The following is a 19685-nucleotide window of genomic DNA, read 5'->3' on the forward strand; positions in this document are numbered from 1 at the left end:
TCGTTGTATTAGTGGCAATAACAAATGAGAAATCTTATTCAGGTGTGGAATGGTCTAAATTGAATATGAGATCATGTATTTCAGAGATGGCATCGTGGTAGAACTGTGTTCAGAATTCACAGATGCCACTCCTGTAAAGGATTTAAAAATCCTGTAGCATAAACCAAAGAATTTCCCCCACTACTGTGATCTGCTTTGTTATGTTGTCTTGTTATTTTTGCATAAAATGTTTTTAAATCTCCTGATTTTGCAAAAGCAAACCAAACAAAGAAAAACCTTTCCAGACAGCTACAGACCATTTTTACAGTTTCAAGGAAAAGAATTTAACTTACTTTTGCATTTTTTTCCTTTGTTTTTTTCTCCAAATGCAGGGGGGAGGTGTGGTTTTTTTCTGTAAAATGGAAAAGGTTGCTTTTTTCCTGTCACTCCCCCTTTGAATTCACATCAGTATTTTGAAACTTAAATGTTGTCAATGCTTACATCTTAAACATAAGTGAATCTTGCCCATTTCTAATGCTTCTAACACTTAATATAAATACTAAACGTCCTCCCTCAAAATAACTAGTAGGTTTTTCTCTTACTTCAGTTGTGCTACTGCGTATGTCCTTCTGGCTGAGGAGGAAGCAACAACTATTGTGGATGCTGAGAAATATTTCAAGCAGGCTCTGAAAGCAGGAGAAATGATTTACAGAAAATCTCAGAACTGCCATTCCCAGAGCCCCCAGCATGAAGCACAGCTGAGTAAGGACTCTGAATCACATTAACTCTTGAGTTTGTGTGAGCAGAAATGTAAAACTAAAGCTATAATTAGGAGAGGTAAGGATTGAAACTGATAGACTAATATTTTTTTGTCTTTGTAATCAGGAAGAGACACCAATGTATTGGTGTATGTGAAAAGGAGACTAGCTATGTGTGCCAGGAAACTTGGAAGAATACGAGAAGCAGTAAAAATGATGAGAGATGTAAGTAAGAGTAAAGAAAACCTGAGTTAACCACTGTTTTCAGTCACATTGTCCAAACTGATGGTTTTAAGTTCATTCCTAGGCATCATAATTAATCTAATTGAATTATTTTCCCATGAGATTTGCACATCATGATTGGATGGGGCTTTGAGTAACCTGGTCTAGTAGCAGCTGTTCCTGCCCTTCTGCTATAGCAGGGGGTTGGAATGAGATGAGCTTTGATTGCTTGCAACCCAAACCGTTCTGGGATTTTATGAAATGATGCAATTCTTTTCATGCTGCTTCCATGCCTGTTTCTAACACTCTGAGACAACAGAACATTGAAAAATCCTAGATTATTGTACTGATTTCTATTAAGCATTTCAGTGATTCAACTGCAATACTGTATGTAATTTATTTCTCTTTACTGATTTGCAGCTGATGAAAGAGTTTCCACTTCTGAGTATGCTGAATATCCATGAAAACCTCCTGGAGGCTCTTCTGGAGTTACAGGCTTATGCAGACGTCCAGGCAGTTTTAGCCAAGTATGATGGTAAGTGATGCCTGTTGGAAAATGTGGGTGTTTTTGAATAAGAGTGCAAGTGAAGTGGGCAAGGAATGTCTGTCCACAGGCAGGAGTCTACCCATGACCTCAGCAAGGTGAGCAGATTCCCTTCATCTGTAGCAAACAGATACTTCCTGAATGCAGGTCAAGTTCTGCTTTTGACTGCTGAGGTCAAATTTAGGCAAACTAAATTGCATACAAATTACTTTCTATGTTTTTAAGTTACTTCTAATCTGTAAAGAAATCCTTGCTTCAATTCAAGGATTATTTTAATTAATCTCTTCTGCATCCCTGGTTATGCCTAAATTCATCAGCCTTTTTCAGCCAGCACATGGCCCTGTAAGTAATTATGTAAATAAGATGGAAAAGGTACTTTTCCTTTCTGTCATCTTCCAGGCTTGCTCTCGTGCTTCTGTAATGCTGAGGTTGCTCGTCAGAGATGAGCAGTGTGCAAACATGCTGTTTGCCAGAGATCAGTGGTGTGCATCAAATGGTGTCGTTTGCTTTCACTTTCCATCTCAATTAGTAGGTTTCAGATATTGTGTAAGTCTAAGGAAAGGTTAATAAAATATATGCTTATTTTTTATTGCCCTCAGTTTTGCCACCTAGACAGTGCCCATTTCATGAGTATACAATAGGCTGCTGTCAAAGCAGGGCCTTCAATCACCTTTGGAATGGAGGGACATAGCAGCAGTATTTTATGACAGTTACTCTCAGAAGTTGTTGAGTTCTCTCTTATGTCAATTCTTTATTGCCTCAGGGAATCAAAGGGTATGCTATTTTTGCCCAAATCCTGTGCCACTTGTATATGGCCAGCCTAGCACCCTGCTCCCATTCCTTGATCCTCTTCTGGGTGGATTCCTCTTAATTTATGAAAACCATTTGCACTTTGCCCAGTCCTTGCTTCTGTTAACACCAGGAATTGTGACACTTTCTTAGGGTTGCTGATTTTTTTCTGAGTGTCTGGAAAAATGAGTACAAGCTTCAAACTCCGTGCAGCACCCCTGTGTTTTGCTTGACATGACAGCCAGACTTGTAGTAAGTGATGGACAAGCCCAGGATGGGATTTACCAAAAAAAGCAAGAACCATCTGACTATACACAACATGGTACTTGGGAATTAGACCCCAGACTTTGTCTGCTTTTAAAGTAAACTTGCACTGTGGAGTGCTAACCTTCTAATCTGTAATTGTCAGCTCAAACTTGGCTTCAGATATTCTACAAAGATACAACTAACAGAGTTCTCCCTCGTGGAACTGCAGAAGAACAGAAATTGCATTTTTGTTAAAATTCATCTACGTGTCTGTAACGTAATTTTTTGAGATCAGCTTCTGGTCAGTCTCTCAGCATTGTATAAAACTGTGTTAAGGTACAGTTGCAAAATTAAGTAAAAATTAGAAGCTTACTTTAAATCTTTGTGGGTTAATATAGAAAATACATTCTGGTTTTAATTGTATTTATTGTAATTGTAAATTGTATTTATTTGTGCATTTCTTTGGATTCAGTTTCAGTGTGTTGGTACATATAGAAACAAAAAAATGACTCTATCACCTAAATACAACTTTGAGTTTTCAATCTGAGACTGACTGGTGACTGTGCAAAGAAATTGAAAATTTCTAATCACAGCTGAAATGTTCCAGATGTTACATTCACTGTTTCCCATACCCAAGAAAAAACCTTTAACTCAAAGGATGTGGGTTTAAAATGTTTGTATTGCCTTAGAATCTTACAGCTTAATTATTTTATTTTTTCACAGATATCAGTCTTCCCAAATCAGCAGCAATATGTTACACAGCAGCTCTGCTAAAAGCCAGAGCTGTTTCAGAAAGGTAAGCAAAGACATGTGTGAAAACAATGGTTTGTAGCTAATCTTAGGTTCTGATGTAAAATATGAAGGAAAAAGGTGTAAATATTTTATGTTTTAAAATTACTTCTGAACGGTAAAGAAATCTTTGCTTCAATTCAAGGATTATTTTAATTTTTAAATCTTTTTTATATCCCTGGTTATGCCTAAATAAGTAGCTGTTACATTTCTAAGAGCAAGCTGAGTATATTTATATATACGCATATATTTGTGTGTGTAATTAAGCACAATTTAAATTTCCTTTTTAGCATCCATAAAGTTAGTACAGGTGAGGATGTTTTTCAAGAGCCCATGAATTGGCCAAGTGCTTTTGTGTAAATTCTGTTTTTAGTGTTTTGCTTGGGATTTGTTTCTTGGGGTGGGTGCAGGGAATTTGTGGTAGTTGATGCTGGCATTTCACTGTGCTCTGAGGCTCCACCTCCCAGCAGGTGATGCTGTAACAGGGAGCTGAAAGTCAGGGCACTCACCTGACATGATTGACATGAATTTTCATATGTCATATGGGCATTGGTAACAGTCAAGATACCTAACTTAAAACGAACATTTTTCTCCTAGAAGGGTTTGTTTGTCTTTCTTGATAAATCAGCCAATTTTTAATGAAATCCAAGTTCACAATGCAAATGAACACCTGGTTAGCGTTTATTATGTATTACTTTTGTTCAGTGTGGGTTTTTCCCTTCAGGTTCTCCCCAGAAACCGCCTCCAAGAGAGGGCTTAGTACAGCAGAAATTAATGCTGTGGAAGCAATTCACAGAGCTGTGGAATTTAACCCTCATGTTCCAAAGGTAAGAGTATTTTATTTCTTATTGGACTGCTTTTACTGTATTCTGAAAAATACCATGTTATAATATAATTTTGTTACTGGAGCCTTTCTAGCCCCATGTTTTCTTCAATTTGGTTATAACTCCAGCCATGGAGTTGTTAAAAACGTTAGTATTTGTATCATAAATGTTTTGTCACCAGATTTTTTTTTTTTTTTTTTTTAATAATAGCTGATGTTCAAACAGGGTTTTACGCACAAAAATTTAAACTTGGAATTTCCTGACTCGTTGGGAAAATCCAGTAAGGTATTACTGAAGGCCCTTTACTCTCAATAAGGGTAGACATTAATAAATATAAGTGCAGATAGTTAAAGTCATAGAATAATCACAGAATGGTTTGTGTTGGAAGGGACCCTAAAGATTCCTCATTCCAGCACCCTGCTTCCAAGTCCCTGAAGCCAAATTAAGTTCTTCAAACAATAATCACTCTAGTATTCCAAACCCCTTTATCCTGCTGTGCTTCCAACCATGGCTCCATGGTTATTGAAGGATCTACAGTCACTTATTTTCTTCATCCACATGTAAACAAGATTAAGAGTCTGTGTCACCACAGGCTAATGTCTGGCATCAAAACACAGATTCCACGGAGCACTGGGTGAATAAAATCTTGCATTGCTTTTTGCCGTACTAGGGATGCTTGCAGTATGAAACCTTGAATGCAGGAGGTTGGCTCAGTGCAGGGTCTAATCCTCTGCAAATGATGGTGGAGTCCCAGTGGCTGCTGCTGGGGAGGCTGGAATGATCCGGCCGCTCCGTTATGTCTGCCTGTCCAATCCAATAGAATGTGCACTGAGAAAGCTAATTGCTGGGAGAAATTGCTGCTTGTTTGCATGACTGATCAAGAGCGTAGCAAGTCCATTTCAGACAGTCTCAGACAGATTTTTCTTTAGCCTCTGCCTTTAGGGGCAGAAGATTATAATGCATTATTATTATCTAAAAGTTCTTTTGTTTTGGGTATCCTCCAGTTGTTTCTGAAGCCTCATATACCTTTTTAAAGAAGTTAAGAGATCATTTCAAACAGGCTGTTAAAATATGGTCTCTAGTTCTGCAGACAAATGCAAAAACTGATTCCAGGTTTCAGTAATTTGATTTTCTCTTCTAATTGTACATCTCTCCATTCTTCATGTTTTTTTTATTACAATATTGCCTCGAGGCACCAGTTGATTAGATGACAGAGCAGAATCTTATTGGTGCAGGCTGTTTAGAACTCTGAAATGTTTATGGTCAAAGCAAACAAGTGAACAAGGGCGGAGAAGTGAAGCAACTCGCCCAGTGGATCACAGAGGGGGAGGAAAATCTGATCTGTCCCACAGCCTAAAAATAAATGAGTATGTAACGTAGAAATCCCTTTGTTCACACATCTGATTAAAGTGATTGTACATAACATCGTTTTGCATAAGGAAAATAAAACAAGGTTTGTTTCTCTTTGTTCTGCTTTTACAAGGCTGGGGTTTGTTTGGAAAGTTAGAACCAGCTGGAAAACTGGTCCTCTTAAGCCATTTCAAATTAGAAATCCATAACTGCATTTTGGTACTGTATGAAGCAATCTTTTGCAGTCATCTTCTGAATATTTTAGAGATTTTTTATTGTGTATAAAGACTTCACAACCTTCAGTTCAGTACTGAGATACCTTCAGTACTGATACCTTGCCTGTTTCATGCTTATGGACGTGAAAACCTGCCAGACTGGAATTTTTCTGTTTATGTGATAACATGGGCTCAGAGAGAGCTAAAGCCTGGAGTTGAGCATTGGTGTGTTGTGGCAATACTTGTAGTGGGGCTTCACCACCACTCCTGCGTTTATATTCCCAGTTAGCATAATGGAAGAGTGGGCACTGTTGAGAGCATGAGGAGTCGGGTCAGGGGTCAGATATTTGAGACCATTTTCCCACAGCAGCCCTGTGTGAGTGATCCTTTACTGTGTTAAAAAAAAAAAAAATCCAAAAAAAATTGAAGAGGATTAGAGGGGATTAACAAGAATATTACCCTCTGGAGTGCAGGCCCAAGGCATGGAGAGAAGAACCTAGCCAGGCAGCAAATGTGCTTTATTTGGCTGGGGCACAACCCCTCCTACATTCCTTGAAGAGTCTGAATGGGAAAAGTTAAGTCCTCAAACTGGATTAGTAAATAATCTCATAGTTTGTGGCATCTGCCGAAATAAATCGGTGAGTTAGCTGCATTCTTACACTTTGGGGGACACTCCAAGGAATTGGCAGCTACATTGATCAAAGATGTGCATTAACTTTGGCTGTTACTGAATGAGACACTTATGGTAGGAGAGAACAGCTCACAGGTAAATACTAGAGCTGAAATGGTCATTTCATTCTTGTAAAAAGTAGTCCTCTGTTTTTAAAAGCTAAGTTCAAATGAATACCTGACTTTTTTAATGTACCTTGAGAAAACGTGATACATTTTAAAAATTGCATGTTCTGTGTTGCAAAAGAAATGGGAAATGATGAATCCTTGTGTTCTTTGACCCTTCTGAGTATCAGATTTCCTGCTGATGGAGGGAGAGGGCTGAAATTGAAAAAATCTGAAATCAAAGATACTTTGTGGTAGCCCAGAAAGACCACATTAAAAGAAGGTTTTCCTGCGTTTGGTTTATTATTCTTCCTTTGGTTAGCACACTGACACTTTCAGGTTTGCTGCTTATACTTTAGAGCTAACAAGTCCTCAACCGCCTACATTGAAACTTTCAGTGATGAAGTAATGAGCAAAAATACTGTTGGTTTGGGGTTTTTTGTCAGCCTAAATTTGTCCCTCGTTGGTGTTGCACGTGCAGCATTATACTTAACGTCTGTTCCACAAGAATGTATTTTTATTTTGTCTTACTGAAGCTGTATGTTTTTTCTTGTTTTTTTTTTTCTTGTGTATGTGGAAGCCTAATTTAAGAGTCATATACACAGGAGTGTGTTTTGCTGCTTTTCATTTCTCATGTGAGTGCAGCCTGGCTGCTTTGTGGTAGAAACTTGCCCCTTCTACACTCAGTTACGCCCAAAATGATCATTTATGTTTCACAATAAAAGGTTTTGGAATATTCCATGTAACCAGGTGGGCTTTCCATTTTTCCTTTCAGTATTTACTAGAAATGAAAAGCCTAGTGCTGCCTCCAGAGCACATTCTGAAGCGAGGGGACAGTGAGGCAGTAGCCTATGCTTTTTTTCACCTCCAGCACTGGAAGAGGATAGAAGGAGCCCTAAATCTGCTACACTGCACTTGGGAAGGCAGTAAGTATCTTCTATTCTTTTTTTCTGTACAGTAGGCTAGTCTCTCTGCCTTTACCCTCCTCAAACATGATTGGTTCTCTTTGTGAGAAGCTGGTCGCCTGAATAGATACAGATCTAATGTCACTCACCCTTTTTGCAGCATTTAGGATGATCCCATACCCGTTAGAGAAAGGCCATCTTTTCTATCCCTATCCGAGCTGTACCGAAACAGCAGACAGGGAGCTGTTGCCAAGTAAGTGGTTTCTAAGCAGTAATGATAATAAAACACAGGCCAAGGACATATTCAGTTTGTGGTATTCTGTATTTACCTTACTGTGATTTTTTTAGTTTGAGCTTCCTGTGAAGGGGTTTCAGCTATTTGTTGATGTCCCTCCCAGAAGATCCTGAAGCACTTGACGTGTGTGTGTGTGGTAAATGTCAGCTTGATGCTGTAATAGCCGAAGTCCTTCAGAGATGAAATCTGTGTGTGGTACATTCAGACTGAGTCTGGCCAACTTTGAGAACAACAAAATGGACCATTTGTTAAAAATTGCTTTTAAAAGAATTTGTGGATTTGACTGCTTTTGTAGCAAGGAATCAATCCATGGTTCTAGTCCTGCACTGGGTATGCAGTAAAACCTGACTGTGATCTTACAGAGAATCTTTGGTTAATCTGTAGCTTCGTAGAACAGGTATTGTTTTCTGTCATTAATTCAGTGGTCTGTATTTATCTGCTGGCCGCCTCCTCGAACTTCTTATCCATGTATTTCTACAGATTTATAATAACATTTGATACTGAAAAGTAAGTCTTATCCAGCTGCTCTTTGCTTCAAGGTTACTTTATGCAATTATGAGCCTACATGTTTTTTCCTTTGGGCAAGACAAATAAACTGTATCATTACTGCCTGTACCCAGGATATTTAGGAAAATAGCATTAATTTAGATTAGAGTTGAGCTGTTAATTATATATCTTAATTGAATTCCTTTGGGGTTGAACTTCTATATCTTGAAGAAACACAATTCCCCTGGGACTTGAAAGGGCTACTGCAAAAGCACCAGCACCCCCACAGAGACCACAGCTGCGAAAAGGAAAACTGCACAGACGTGTTTCTGTTTAAAAGCCTGAAGTTATATTTAAAATGTGTAATTTAAATTTGCCCCCAGACTGCTTTAAATTACTCATTTCTCACTTATGCAGGATATTGCACAAGGAATTCCTTGGTTAGCAACTAACCCTAAATTGTAGACTTCCCAGCATAATTAAACACCAACACATGCAGATATTTCAACAGGATCACTCACGCATTCCTGTTATGTTTTAAATATAAAACTACCTATAAATAAAATCATCTTAACACTTTTATTGCAGTACTTCCTCGAGAAATCTTGGCACTTAATTTTAAAAAAAATTTATCTATTTAAAATAATGTTGACCAAATCAATGATTCAGAAAACCTGGACTGGTCTGATGAGTAACGCTTCTCAAATGTCTGTGAACGTATAGAATTAGCTTTACTTGTCTTTACCTATTTTGAATTTGGTTTTAATTTCTCAGTGTAGGAAAAGCTACTGCAAAAGGAATTAATTCCTATTTTTTAAACACTTTCCTAAATTATATTGCTCCATGTTTTAGAAATTAGGTGAGTTTCTGTATAGTATAAATCTCTGGGTACCATTAACATCTCTGATGGATGTTAGACATGGATTTCCAAATATTCTACTTAACTGTGCTCCAAAATCATATCATTAAAACCAAAACAAACCCTGAGCACTTTGCCATTAATGAGTTGCAAGAGCACAAGACACTTTCGGTGGGTTTACTCTTCTAATGGTGCTTTAATGTGCCAGCATTCATAAACAGTAACTGGGCGGGTAAAGTGTCTTTTTCCTCCTCAGACTTCAGTTTAAAAAGAATACAATTGTATTTTCTCATTTTACAGAAAAAAGCTTATTTATAATTTTAGGTTTTTGTTAAGTTTTAAAAACAGCTTGTCAAGAAGGGCAGTTCTTTTGTAATTACTTATGTCTGTAGAAACTATTTTTTTCTTCATGTAAAAAATCTTTTCAAATCATTGGATAGAAATCAGAGCTGCAGGTATCCAGAGCCAGTAAGTAATTGCACATTCACCAAGCAGGTCCTCGGCAAGTGACCAGTAGTAGTGTCGTGAGTGCTGAAAGCTCTACATGCCACCCTTGGCCTGGCTAATCACCCGCTTTGGATTTTGTTACCAGAGATTGGAAATTGCAAGGAGCTGCTATGTACAGAATTTATAACCCAGTCCTGGTGCTGTTTTCTTTGAGGTCTGCTCTGTCAGCTGCTCTGAACAGATTTACTGTAGTCTACAACCAGAAGTCTTCAAGAAGTACTAAGGAATAGATGTATATATAACATGCTGGTTGTTTTGTACTTGCTCAGCTTCTTACAGAGTGTGGAGATGTCCTGTTCTTTTCAGGTAACAGGGTTAGAGCTCCAGAGAGTTGAAAGCACCTGAATTGTTTTAGTTGGTGTGGGTAGTTTTGACAGCTTGTGAACTTGTTCCGGTTTGGTCAAATTTAGAAATATATCCTCTGAGAGAAGGCACAACAACCCCTCCCCCCACCAGGTTCGGGAAAAATAAATTTTCCTCAAAGGAAAGTGAAAGAGATAAAAACTATTTAACAAACACATGGGAAAAGGATAATAATGCTAAATAATAAAATTTTGCTGTGGAGAAAAAACCTGGGAAAATGTTCGAGTCCTCCTGTTGGTCTCCTCGGAGCTGGGGCTTGGCCCAGGGTCAGGCCCTCTGTGCCCGGTGGAAAGTCCTCCCGATGTGCTCTGATATTGAAGCAGTCCAGCAGAAAAGGGAGAAAATCTGAAATCCCAGGGAAGGAAAAAAAAGTTCAACTCTCAGTCTCTATCCAGAGAAAAAGAAACTGAAAAACTGGCCAAAAGCTGACTGGAAAAAAAACCTGCAAGCCGGGTGCTTCCTCGTTCCCCTACCGCAGCTGGAAAAAGAAATAGCCTCTATCTCTGTGTGACCTTGAACAAACTGCAAACTGCTTTGAAAAAGTTTTGCTCCGTTTTTCCTTCCTCCTCTCAGGCTCAGTTTAAAGGCATAGAAAGGCACAAGAATTAATTTCTGGGCATAGGGCAGCGATATGGGGATACACATCATAAAGTCACCCCAGACAGAACTTTACAGGTGTTCCCTCTGTCCTGTTAGAAGAGTAGGTACCAGAAACTGAGCCTGATGAAATGCTTCAAAAATAAAGCCCATGCAAATGAAAAATATGACTGGGAAGAGAATATTAATAATGAAAACAAATATATAATGACTATTAATAATGAAAACAAGCATGTAATGTAGGGGAAAAATTTTTAAGTTAAAGTACTGGAACCTAAGATGTGCTGCATGAGTCTTTCCTTCTGAAAGTCCAGAAATGAGCTACAAGGCTATAAGTAATTCAGAAAGCAGTCCTTGGTTATCAAATGTCAACATTCTTCATTTTTTCCTTTCAGCATTTCATGAAGTCTCCGTTTACCCCCAGAAGGAGCTTCCCTTTTTCATCCATTTCACAGCAGGCCTGTGTTCCTTTTCAGCCATGCTGGCCCTCCTTACCCACCAGTTCCCTGAGCTGATGGTCACTTTTGTGAAAGCTGTAAGTACTACCTCTGTCATGGGGCTTGCTTAGGTTTCTCCTGAGTTTTTGGGAATTTTGATGTCCAGGGTGAAATAGCCTCTAGTCAGTCTCATGCTTGTGGGGCATAAATTATTTTATCTGGTTTGCAAGAATCTCCGTAGTGACAAACACAGGTTGAAATTTGGGCAAAATGTCTATTTTGACAAGAGATGAACTACTGCTGTTACATACCATGGCTTTAGTTTGCACTGTTACGGTGAGAGAGCAGCATTTCAGCACCAGGGAAATTTTTCCACAGAGCACTGTGTTGAGTATGGATTTTATCTGTGTGGAAGTGAACAACTGCAGTGGGAGAGCCTCAAAAATAAAAGCTGAGAAACAAAGTGCATAGGCAGCTTCCTGCCCCAGCTTCTCAAACTACTCCAAGCAGTAGGTTTGGCCTTTATTGAACTGTGGATCTCATGCAGTAGAGCAGAGTAGTGAATAAAGAGCTCCGAACTCTTTAAGTGAATCATTTATTCTGGCTTTGCTAATCAAAATAGAGGGAAAAAGACATTTGCTTCCTGGCTGGTTTAATGCAACAGGTAGTGGAGACCCAGGAGGAAAGCCCTTCTTTTTTAAGGATGCTTTGTTCCTAAAAGCGTTGGCTTTGCTGGTGAGCCCAGTCTAATGTCCAAGTCCTGCAGGTCTGAGAGTGGGGCCTCATTTCCACACAGTTGTGTTGATCTTTATGCTGGAAAATGTAGTTGGACATGCCAGTGACAAATTTCAGTGCTGCTCATAGTTGGCTGGGTTCATAGTAACTAGGGACTAACTATCTGCTTGATTAATTCTATAAGGGCTGCATTAGCAAAGTTGTATGATTTCCAAAGAGATACAAGGCCAAATGTTATGCTAACAAAGAATTGCTTGGTGAAGTTCTCTCTGCTGGGTTTCTTTAACCAAAAAAAAAAAGAAAAGACTTTGTAGAATTGAGTTGGGCTTTGCAGTTGGGATGTCCAGTGACGTGTCTCAAGTGTGGGGAAAAAACTCCCAGGGTTTGGTCATTTGGCAGTGTGTTTATTTTCTTTAGGAAAAGATGATCAAGAGGGGTGCGCATTGCCACAGCATTCCCCAACCAAATCACAGTGGCAGCAGGCACAGGCAGAGGGGTTCTTGACACTCTCTGTGGCAGTTTAATACCAGCAAAAGTTGAAATTGTGTACTGAGATCATCAGGCAAGAAGGGAATTCTGTATTACTCTCTTGAGATTGACAGCTGAGAAGGAAATACCAACTTCCAGTATTCTGCTAGTTTAGCTAGAATTAATGTTGACTCTCAATCATACTCTAATGATAAAAATTCTTCCATATTTTATTTTTAGATGATTGTACTCATGATCCCATTCCTGATGTTTTCAGAGGGATTCAGAAAACCTGTAAGAAACAATGATACTCAACATCAAAGTAGCATTTCTGGTTTTATTGCCCACAACAGGGGTGTTGCAGCTAGATGACTTTTAAGGTCCCTTCCAACCCAAACCATTCTATGATTCTGTGATTCCATGTTTTAGTTAATAGATTGCTTCAATATTTTAACTATAGATAATGCTGTGGTGGCTGCTACTTTATACATACTCTCTTGTCTTCTGGAGGTCTGTAGTAGTAGCATCTAGTTGAATTTTCACACCAAAAATGGAAGATCATCTTTTATTTAATGATACCAGCCTTTCCACTCAAGCAATAAATAAATAAATATAAATAAAGCAGTTATTATTTGCTATATTGAGCATTATATGTTCAAGTAATTCCAGTGCTTTAAGCTTTCTAAATTACTTTTTCCTATGTATTTCATTACTTCAAGTGTTTTTCATCTTACTGTTCTTTAACTTATTAAATATAGTAATTTGAGATAATAAAGTTCTAGCTGGTATATCTGGAGTGCTTTGGCCATAGATTAAAGCAATGCAAAATGTATTTCCAACTCTTGAATTTCCAAGAAACCTAGAACACGGTTTTAGGAATGGCAATTGGAAAGTATTGTGTATATGGAATTTTTCACTGTAAATCTCCAAGCAATGACTCCTTAGATTACATTTCAGTTACTTCTTAATCAAACTGTTTTTCCAGCAGTTGAATCCACAGTGAGCTGAATGCCTCAGAAGGGGTTTAAGAAGTTGGATACCTTTCTATTGACTTGAAAAATCTGAGTTTACATACTTTCATTTGTTAGTGCTTGAGTTTGTTTCCTCCATAATAAATCACAGGGTAAACCTTGGCAAATTGCTAAAAATATTCCAAGTGGCCAAAAATCACAATGAAGCATTTCCTAGTTCCAACGTGTACAGTGTGATACAGCATCAGCAGAGGCCGGAGCGCTGGCACTGGCTGCGGCAGCGGGAACCGCTCCTGCCCCCGCTCCCAGCCCTGCGAACCGGCGCCACGGGGAGCTTTGGTGTCTGCGCGGCTCGGAGGGTTTGCAGGTGTTGGGGACTGGTGCTGGCAGAATGTTGAGCGTTTACTGATGCAGTTAAGGGTCCGTGAAGGTGCCCAGAACAGCTGTGGCTGCTGCATCTCTGGAAGTGTCCAAGGCCAGGTTAGACAGGGCTTGGAGCAACCTGGGATAGTGGAAGGTGTCCCTGCCCATGACAAGGTGTTGAAATCAGATGATCTTTAAGGTCCCTTCCAACCCAAACTGTTCTATGATTCCATGATAACTGTGCGAGTTGGTGCCGGTGAGGACAGTGGAACAGGCAGTGGTAGGGGATCCCCGGGAGCTGCAGTACCAGTGCAGGTGCTCCCTGGGCCTCGCTGTTTGTTTCATCCAGATTTCTGATCTCTTGGAGAATCACACTGTTTGTGATCATCAGACAGCTCTGTTTCTCAGTAGTTGCTGTTTAGAGTCTTCTCAGTAAGTGACAGAAGGGAGGAAGGTACAGGTACGCAAATGACAACAATTTGAACAGCTCACTGAACAAGCTGAAAAACACTGCTAGATAAAACAACTTCTGTTACAATTGCAGTCAAAAGGTTCTGATTGTTTTTTCATTCAGTATGTATTTTTATTTTTTAATAATTACACAGATGGAGAAGTGGGTGGATGTGTATCATCTTGCAAAAGTGAGGTTGCACAATTCCTTCTGTAATACAAAGACACCAAGAAGTCTGCAAGAACACCAGTGATGCAGAGTGACAGCAGGCACTGTAAACATTTCTCAGGAGTTCCTGAAAACACTGAACATACCTTCACAGAATCATGGAATGGTTTGGGTGGGAACGGACCTTAAGGCTCATCCTGTTCCACCTCCTGCCATGGGCAGGGACACCTTCCACTATCCCAGGTTGCTCCCAGCCCCGTCCAACCTGGCCTTGGCCACTTCCAGGGATGGGGCAGCCACAGCTGCTCTGGACGATTCCAAGCAGATTGATCGCATTTTTTACATCTGAACCTTATGTTACTGGAATAGACCAGTATAAATTATTTTTAAAATACTGAAAAAAATAGTGTAGCAGTGTTCCTGCTGTATCCTGCTGAAAACAACTTTCTTTTTCAGGGAATTGGATAAAATCCTAAGATAGTCCCTGTTCCAAAGTGGTTTTATATGGATTGCTTGATATTTTCACAACAAAGAAAGAAGTCATGGGACTTAAATTAAAAATTGGCTAATTTTTATGATTGCGAGATTAGGAGAAAACATTTCTCATTCTGGCTGTTCCCTAGCTCCCTGTTGGAGGATTCCTTGCCATTTTGTCCATGGCAGCCATCTAGGGACATAAACTAGGGCAAAGCAGAGCTGTGTCTGGCAAGTCCTGCTTTGTGTGACACTCTGCTTTACTTTCGGAACAAATCCCCCTACCACTTTACCCAAAGCTCATTAAGTGAGACTGGAGAATTAACTTTTTAGCCAGCTGCTGAACTTTTCATATTTATAAACACTTGAGTCTTTTGCTTATCTAAGAGAAAATGTGTATAGTTTGGAGATGTGCACTTCCCTGCCAATGTGTAATGAGTGGTTCTACACTTGGTAGGAAAAAAAAAGCCTGAAGTTTCCTGTCAGAGCTGAGTGTCGATGCCAAGGGCAAAGGTTTCTTGCCTTGCTAATCTACATCTTAACTCATGCACTTAATGTGAAGGTGCCACACGCAAACAGGCAGGGAAGAAGCTCACTGCAAGGAAAAGCTCCTGCACTGCTGTGAATGTTATGTTTTAAAAGCCTTTTTAATGTAATATTTGAGGTTATGATAGAAGCCAGGAGGGCCAAAGTAAAAGCTTCAAAGTAAATGAGTCCTGTTGTTGCTAACTCATGAAATGAGGGTTTGCACAAGGATAACCCAAATGCCAGTGGAATATTTGGGGGATGGGTTGAGAAGGTGCAGGGGAGTTTGCACGATTTGTTTTAGCCTAATCTTACTTCTGGAACTGTTTAGATGGCATCTAGAATATGGATCCCGCCTGGAAGCACAGACTGGTCTTGGTGGATGGGCTGTTCAGTTTGAGGTGGTGACCTGTAAATAATCTATGCCTGAATATTGAAAAAATGAGGTGATCATTAAGGTCCCTTCCAACCTAAACAATCCTGTGATTCTCTGACAGATCTGCTGTCCTCTTCTCCCATGTCTGTGCAGCCCTGAAGGCCCAGTGCTGAGGCCCAGTGCTGAGCAGCTGGAAGAGTTGCAGTATGGAGCAATGCCATTCTAACCCTCGTGCTTTTGCCCAGGTGCTGCGGGTGCTGTGGCCAGTGAGTGCTCCCAGCGTTCTGGCCTCCAGCTGAATGGACTGCACCAGGGGTGAGTGGACAAGGCTGGAACTGGGGCTTCCAGAGGGTTTTTCTTCTTCTGTGTGTCTTCATTACTATCTAATATTTACAACAAGCCTATTTCATGGCATCAGCAGTGAAGGGATTGGAGTTCAGTTGCCTTGAGGGAAAGACACCAGGGTAGTTTTTGTTCATACATTGAGTCTGAAGAAGGAAGTTGGTTTGGAAACTGAGCTGATTTATTGTTGTGTTCTGTTTCTTCCAGTGCTTTGGGACACTTCTTTCACCCTTCAGTTTCACTGTGGAGCACACAGAGGTCCTGCTGCTGTCCAGCCCCTGGCATAAGCTGACTCCAGTGTGACTGGAGTGTGTTTTCCATGATAGCTTGATTTTATTCTCATGAGCCTCTCTTGGTGGTTCGCTGACCCCCAGTTGTGGGGGCCAAGGAAGAAATCTGGGCTCTTCAAACTGATATCTTTGACAGGCTTCCACATTGATGGTGCTTAACATACGAATTTCTTCTTTGGCCTTAATCTGTAATCATCTAAGAAAATAGTTCTTGTTGAGCAATAGTTTATTGCTCTCTAAATCACTTGGACAACTGGAAGCTCATACTTCCTCTGTAAGAAAGGAGAATACACAAACTGAGCAGGTGTTCGGGGTATTGATACTTCCTTCTCAGCTGCAGATGCACCAGATACTTGGCTTAGATTTAATTTTATAAGCCTTTTTCAAAATATTTGTTAACAGCAAAGTATGGTTCTGCTTTCTTTATTAAAAGGTTGCTACTTAACACATTGAATTTGTTGACTTCTTAAGTGTCTGTTTAATATAGATTATAATGTGCAAACAAAGATTTGTTTCTTCTCTATCTTACGAGCTTGCAATACTCAAGGAGATGGTAAACAACTCTATTTCGTGTTACTTCATTAGATTTATTTGTGCATCTTTTATTCTTCAAGACAAAGCATTTTGAAAGACAGGATGGTTTCTGAAACTGCCCAAAATATTGTGATATCTGCATGGGACTCTGTTGGGAGACCTGAACTTTCAAGTGTTAGTCCAATGTAATGTTGCTGTTGATATGAAGACTTGAAGAGAGTGGAGATGGGGAAAACTCTTCAAAGGATTTGCTTGATACACAGACCAGCCCTGAGGGTTTGTTTACTGCAGAGGTGAAAGGATGGCTGTGGCAACCAAGTGGTTTGAGGTAATTGGTGTGACTTCTGTTTCCACTCTCCCATTAGATCAAAAGTCTTTTTCCCACGCAGGTCTGCTGCTTGGCATCAGAGTCATGTTAGCCCAGGCTTCTTAGAAGGGGAAGAGATAAAAATAGCACAGGCTTGTGGATAAATGCTAATTCTGAGCACATGAAAACCCATCATCTTACTTTTTGCAGATAAACACATATACTTGCCTCTAAGAACAGGGGAGATTTTACATGTTTGATCTCCACTATCTTTGTGAATGTTTGTGACATTGATGGCTTCTTTCAAAGGTGGTGTAAATTATTCCAGTTTCTGAATCCTGGATGGAAGAAGCTTGCTGTAGCCTGCTGTATTCTCTGAAACAATCCTTAAGTCAGTCAATTACAAGTCACTTGAATGGACTTAAAATACCTCCTTACACAGAAGATGAAGAATGAATTATTTTTCTTTTTCCTTATGTTCAAATCCTTCTTTACCTTGTAAACCAAGTTCTATGAAGCAGAAAGTCACCTCTGCATCTCATGTAAGTGTAGTTTATTTGTAACTCTGAAGGGAAACACACTTGTTTAGGTAGAAATGCCATTGTTTGCTCTCCACTGCATATTTTTGTTGACTGGACTTTAATCCAGGTTAACTATTTGAATTTTTCAAGGAATCAAAAGGGAAGCCCTACAGAAAGATACTACCAGTGTTTTTAGAATTACCTAACTACTAGAATGTAATTTTCTCAACTTTCTTTCCAGTTGGTCATTGGGGCTGTTGCTCACTTTGGAATCATTGTGGTGATTAATAGGCCTGTTGTGTTCATGTGATTTCACTTCTTGGTCTGCAGGGGCCCATAAGGTAACCAGTCTAATGCTTTTTAAAGTTGAACCTTTTCCAGCAGTTGTGTGGGGTTATAAATGAAGCTCTGCCTCCCATGTATCATCCCAAGAGCTGCTTTCTCTCACTGTCCTCCCTTGACATAACAGTAACAGAAAGGGGATGGGCTGGTTCTGAAAGGAGAGTTGGCAGCAGGCTGTGTAATGAAAATCTTCCTGTCTCTAGAAGTGCCAGCAATTCTTGAGGAAGGAATGCTCTCTATGATTTTCCAGCAGGCTTCTCTATGCTTTTTGGAAGTGTTCCTTTGCCACTTAGGAGCAGGGACTTTAACCTGACTCATACCTTAGTAATACCTTATCAATTATGTTGCGTGTGTATGTATATATATTAAAAAATTACAGTTATGACTCAGGACAGATAAATATTGATGTAACTTCCTTGAAACAAGAACTGTGGTGACTTTACAGCCATTGGGATGGCAATAGCTTTTTCACAAGGCTTTATATGGCATTAACAGACTCCTCATATTTTCAGTTCATTCAGAGTAGCCAGTGAAAGTCAATCTTTAAGATCAGCATTTATTTCTATACCTGAATCTAATATGTGTAATTGTAAACCAGGGTAATTATAGGCTCTTTGATCATTTAGGCAGGGTTTGAGTTTGGGGTGGGTTTGGTTTGTTGGGTAGCTCTCGGTGCTAGCAGTGTCTCTCCATGTCCGGACCAGGTTAGTTCTTGATCAGGATGTCCAGGAAGAGAATGTAGCTGCATTTGTTCCTGCCAGCCTCTGACTTCTCCAGGAGTATTTTCCAAAAAGGACAGGAAGGGTAGGAAAGGGGGCAGTGTTACCACAGTAAAACTATTGTTTGTGAAGCAATTAAGCAACTGAATTATTGTGTGAATTTGCCCTTTCTTACCATTGATTTTAATGAAAAGTGTCTAAAGATCTTTGTGAATCAGGAGTTTATTGCATGTGCATCTGGAGAGATGACACAAATGTGATTTAGCACATTACTGAAGCAGTTTCCTAATGTTGTCTGACTTGAAGTGTTTGGAAGCTGATGCTTACATGTATTGGCCATTTGATTTCATGTAGCCACAGAAGTAGGAGCATTTCAATACAGTGTACCATGATGGGCAGTGGGTGCTGCTGGCTATTGGCACTGTTAGAATAATACAACTCTTACAGCAGAGGTGAGGCAGTTTAGAATAATAAATATTTCAGGGTAACAAGGTCTGTTCATTGCCACCCTAGTTCATGTGGGCTATAAATCACATCAGAATTCTGGGGAATAATCTCTGGCAGATATTTACCATGCTGGGAGCCCTTCATTTTTGAAATTTGGAATAGATGCCTGTTAGTAGCTTTTATGCATGTATGTATGTGGCAAAAGGACTTTTCATACTGTCAGACACCTTGGTCACTGAGGTTATGGGGATAAATTCATATGGAGATGGCCCTGGAGTGGTTCTTCATCCAGGTTTGTCACAGGCCAGTTCCCTTTGTGCATCTCTCCAGCACTGGCCGGGTATGTTTATTCCCTGTTCCTCATCCTGGAATTGTTGTGAGGGTGCCAAGCCTCGTAGATCCATGACTCTGAGCAAGGCAGGGTGTAAAGGTCATAGTTGAGACCATTAATAACAAGGTGCAAACGGCTGGTTTATATGTAATGTGAAGCTTTTTACTTATTTCATTTTTGCACTTCGGGGGCTCTGTTTGCTTATGGAGCACTTGGTGTCTGGTACCTATTTAGGCTGAGAGCAGGCAATTGGGTTCCTTCAGGCCTTCAGAGGAATGCAGAAAATTGTTCTCTGGTGTTGTAATTCTGCTGGGATAACTGGAGCTTATTTGTCTCACTGCTTATTAAATGCATACTTGTCTAGAGGTCTTCTTTTTTTTTC

The 19685-nt window shown here is 39.8% G+C and overlaps 1 protein-coding gene across 8 annotated transcripts in view; it reads left to right on the forward strand.

Moving 5' to 3' along the window:
* ST7L (suppression of tumorigenicity 7 like) overlaps positions 1–19664 on the forward strand; it is a 27003-nt gene extending 7339 nt beyond the window's left edge. For 4 of the 8 annotated variants that reach the window (XM_019288933.3, XM_039565184.1, XM_039565179.1 and 1 more), the window contains exons 7-17: positions 587–741; positions 865–962; positions 1380–1494; positions 3262–3334; positions 4052–4154; positions 7266–7416; positions 7556–7648; positions 10898–11037; positions 12383–12436; positions 15716–15785; positions 16020–19664. In XM_019288933.3, the coding sequence (XP_019144478.1) occupies positions 587–741; positions 865–962; positions 1380–1494; positions 3262–3334; positions 4052–4154; positions 7266–7416; positions 7556–7648; positions 10898–11037; positions 12383–12436; positions 15716–15769 (1036 nt within the window). In that variant the 3' untranslated portion in view covers positions 15770–15785; positions 16020–19664. The remainder of the gene's footprint in view (positions 1–586; positions 742–864; positions 963–1379; positions 1495–3261; positions 3335–4051; positions 4155–7265; positions 7417–7555; positions 7649–10897; positions 11038–12382; positions 12437–15715; positions 15786–16019) is intronic. The other 4 variants (XM_039565181.1, XM_039565182.1, XM_039565183.1 and 1 more) reach the window with 4 other exon arrangements.
* Positions 19665–19685: the final 21 nt, after the last annotated feature.

Source organism: Corvus cornix, chromosome 26 (genome assembly GCF_000738735.6).
Source record: "Corvus cornix cornix isolate S_Up_H32 chromosome 26, ASM73873v5, whole genome shotgun sequence".
NCBI classification, from domain to species: domain Eukaryota; kingdom Metazoa; phylum Chordata; class Aves; order Passeriformes; family Corvidae; genus Corvus; species Corvus cornix.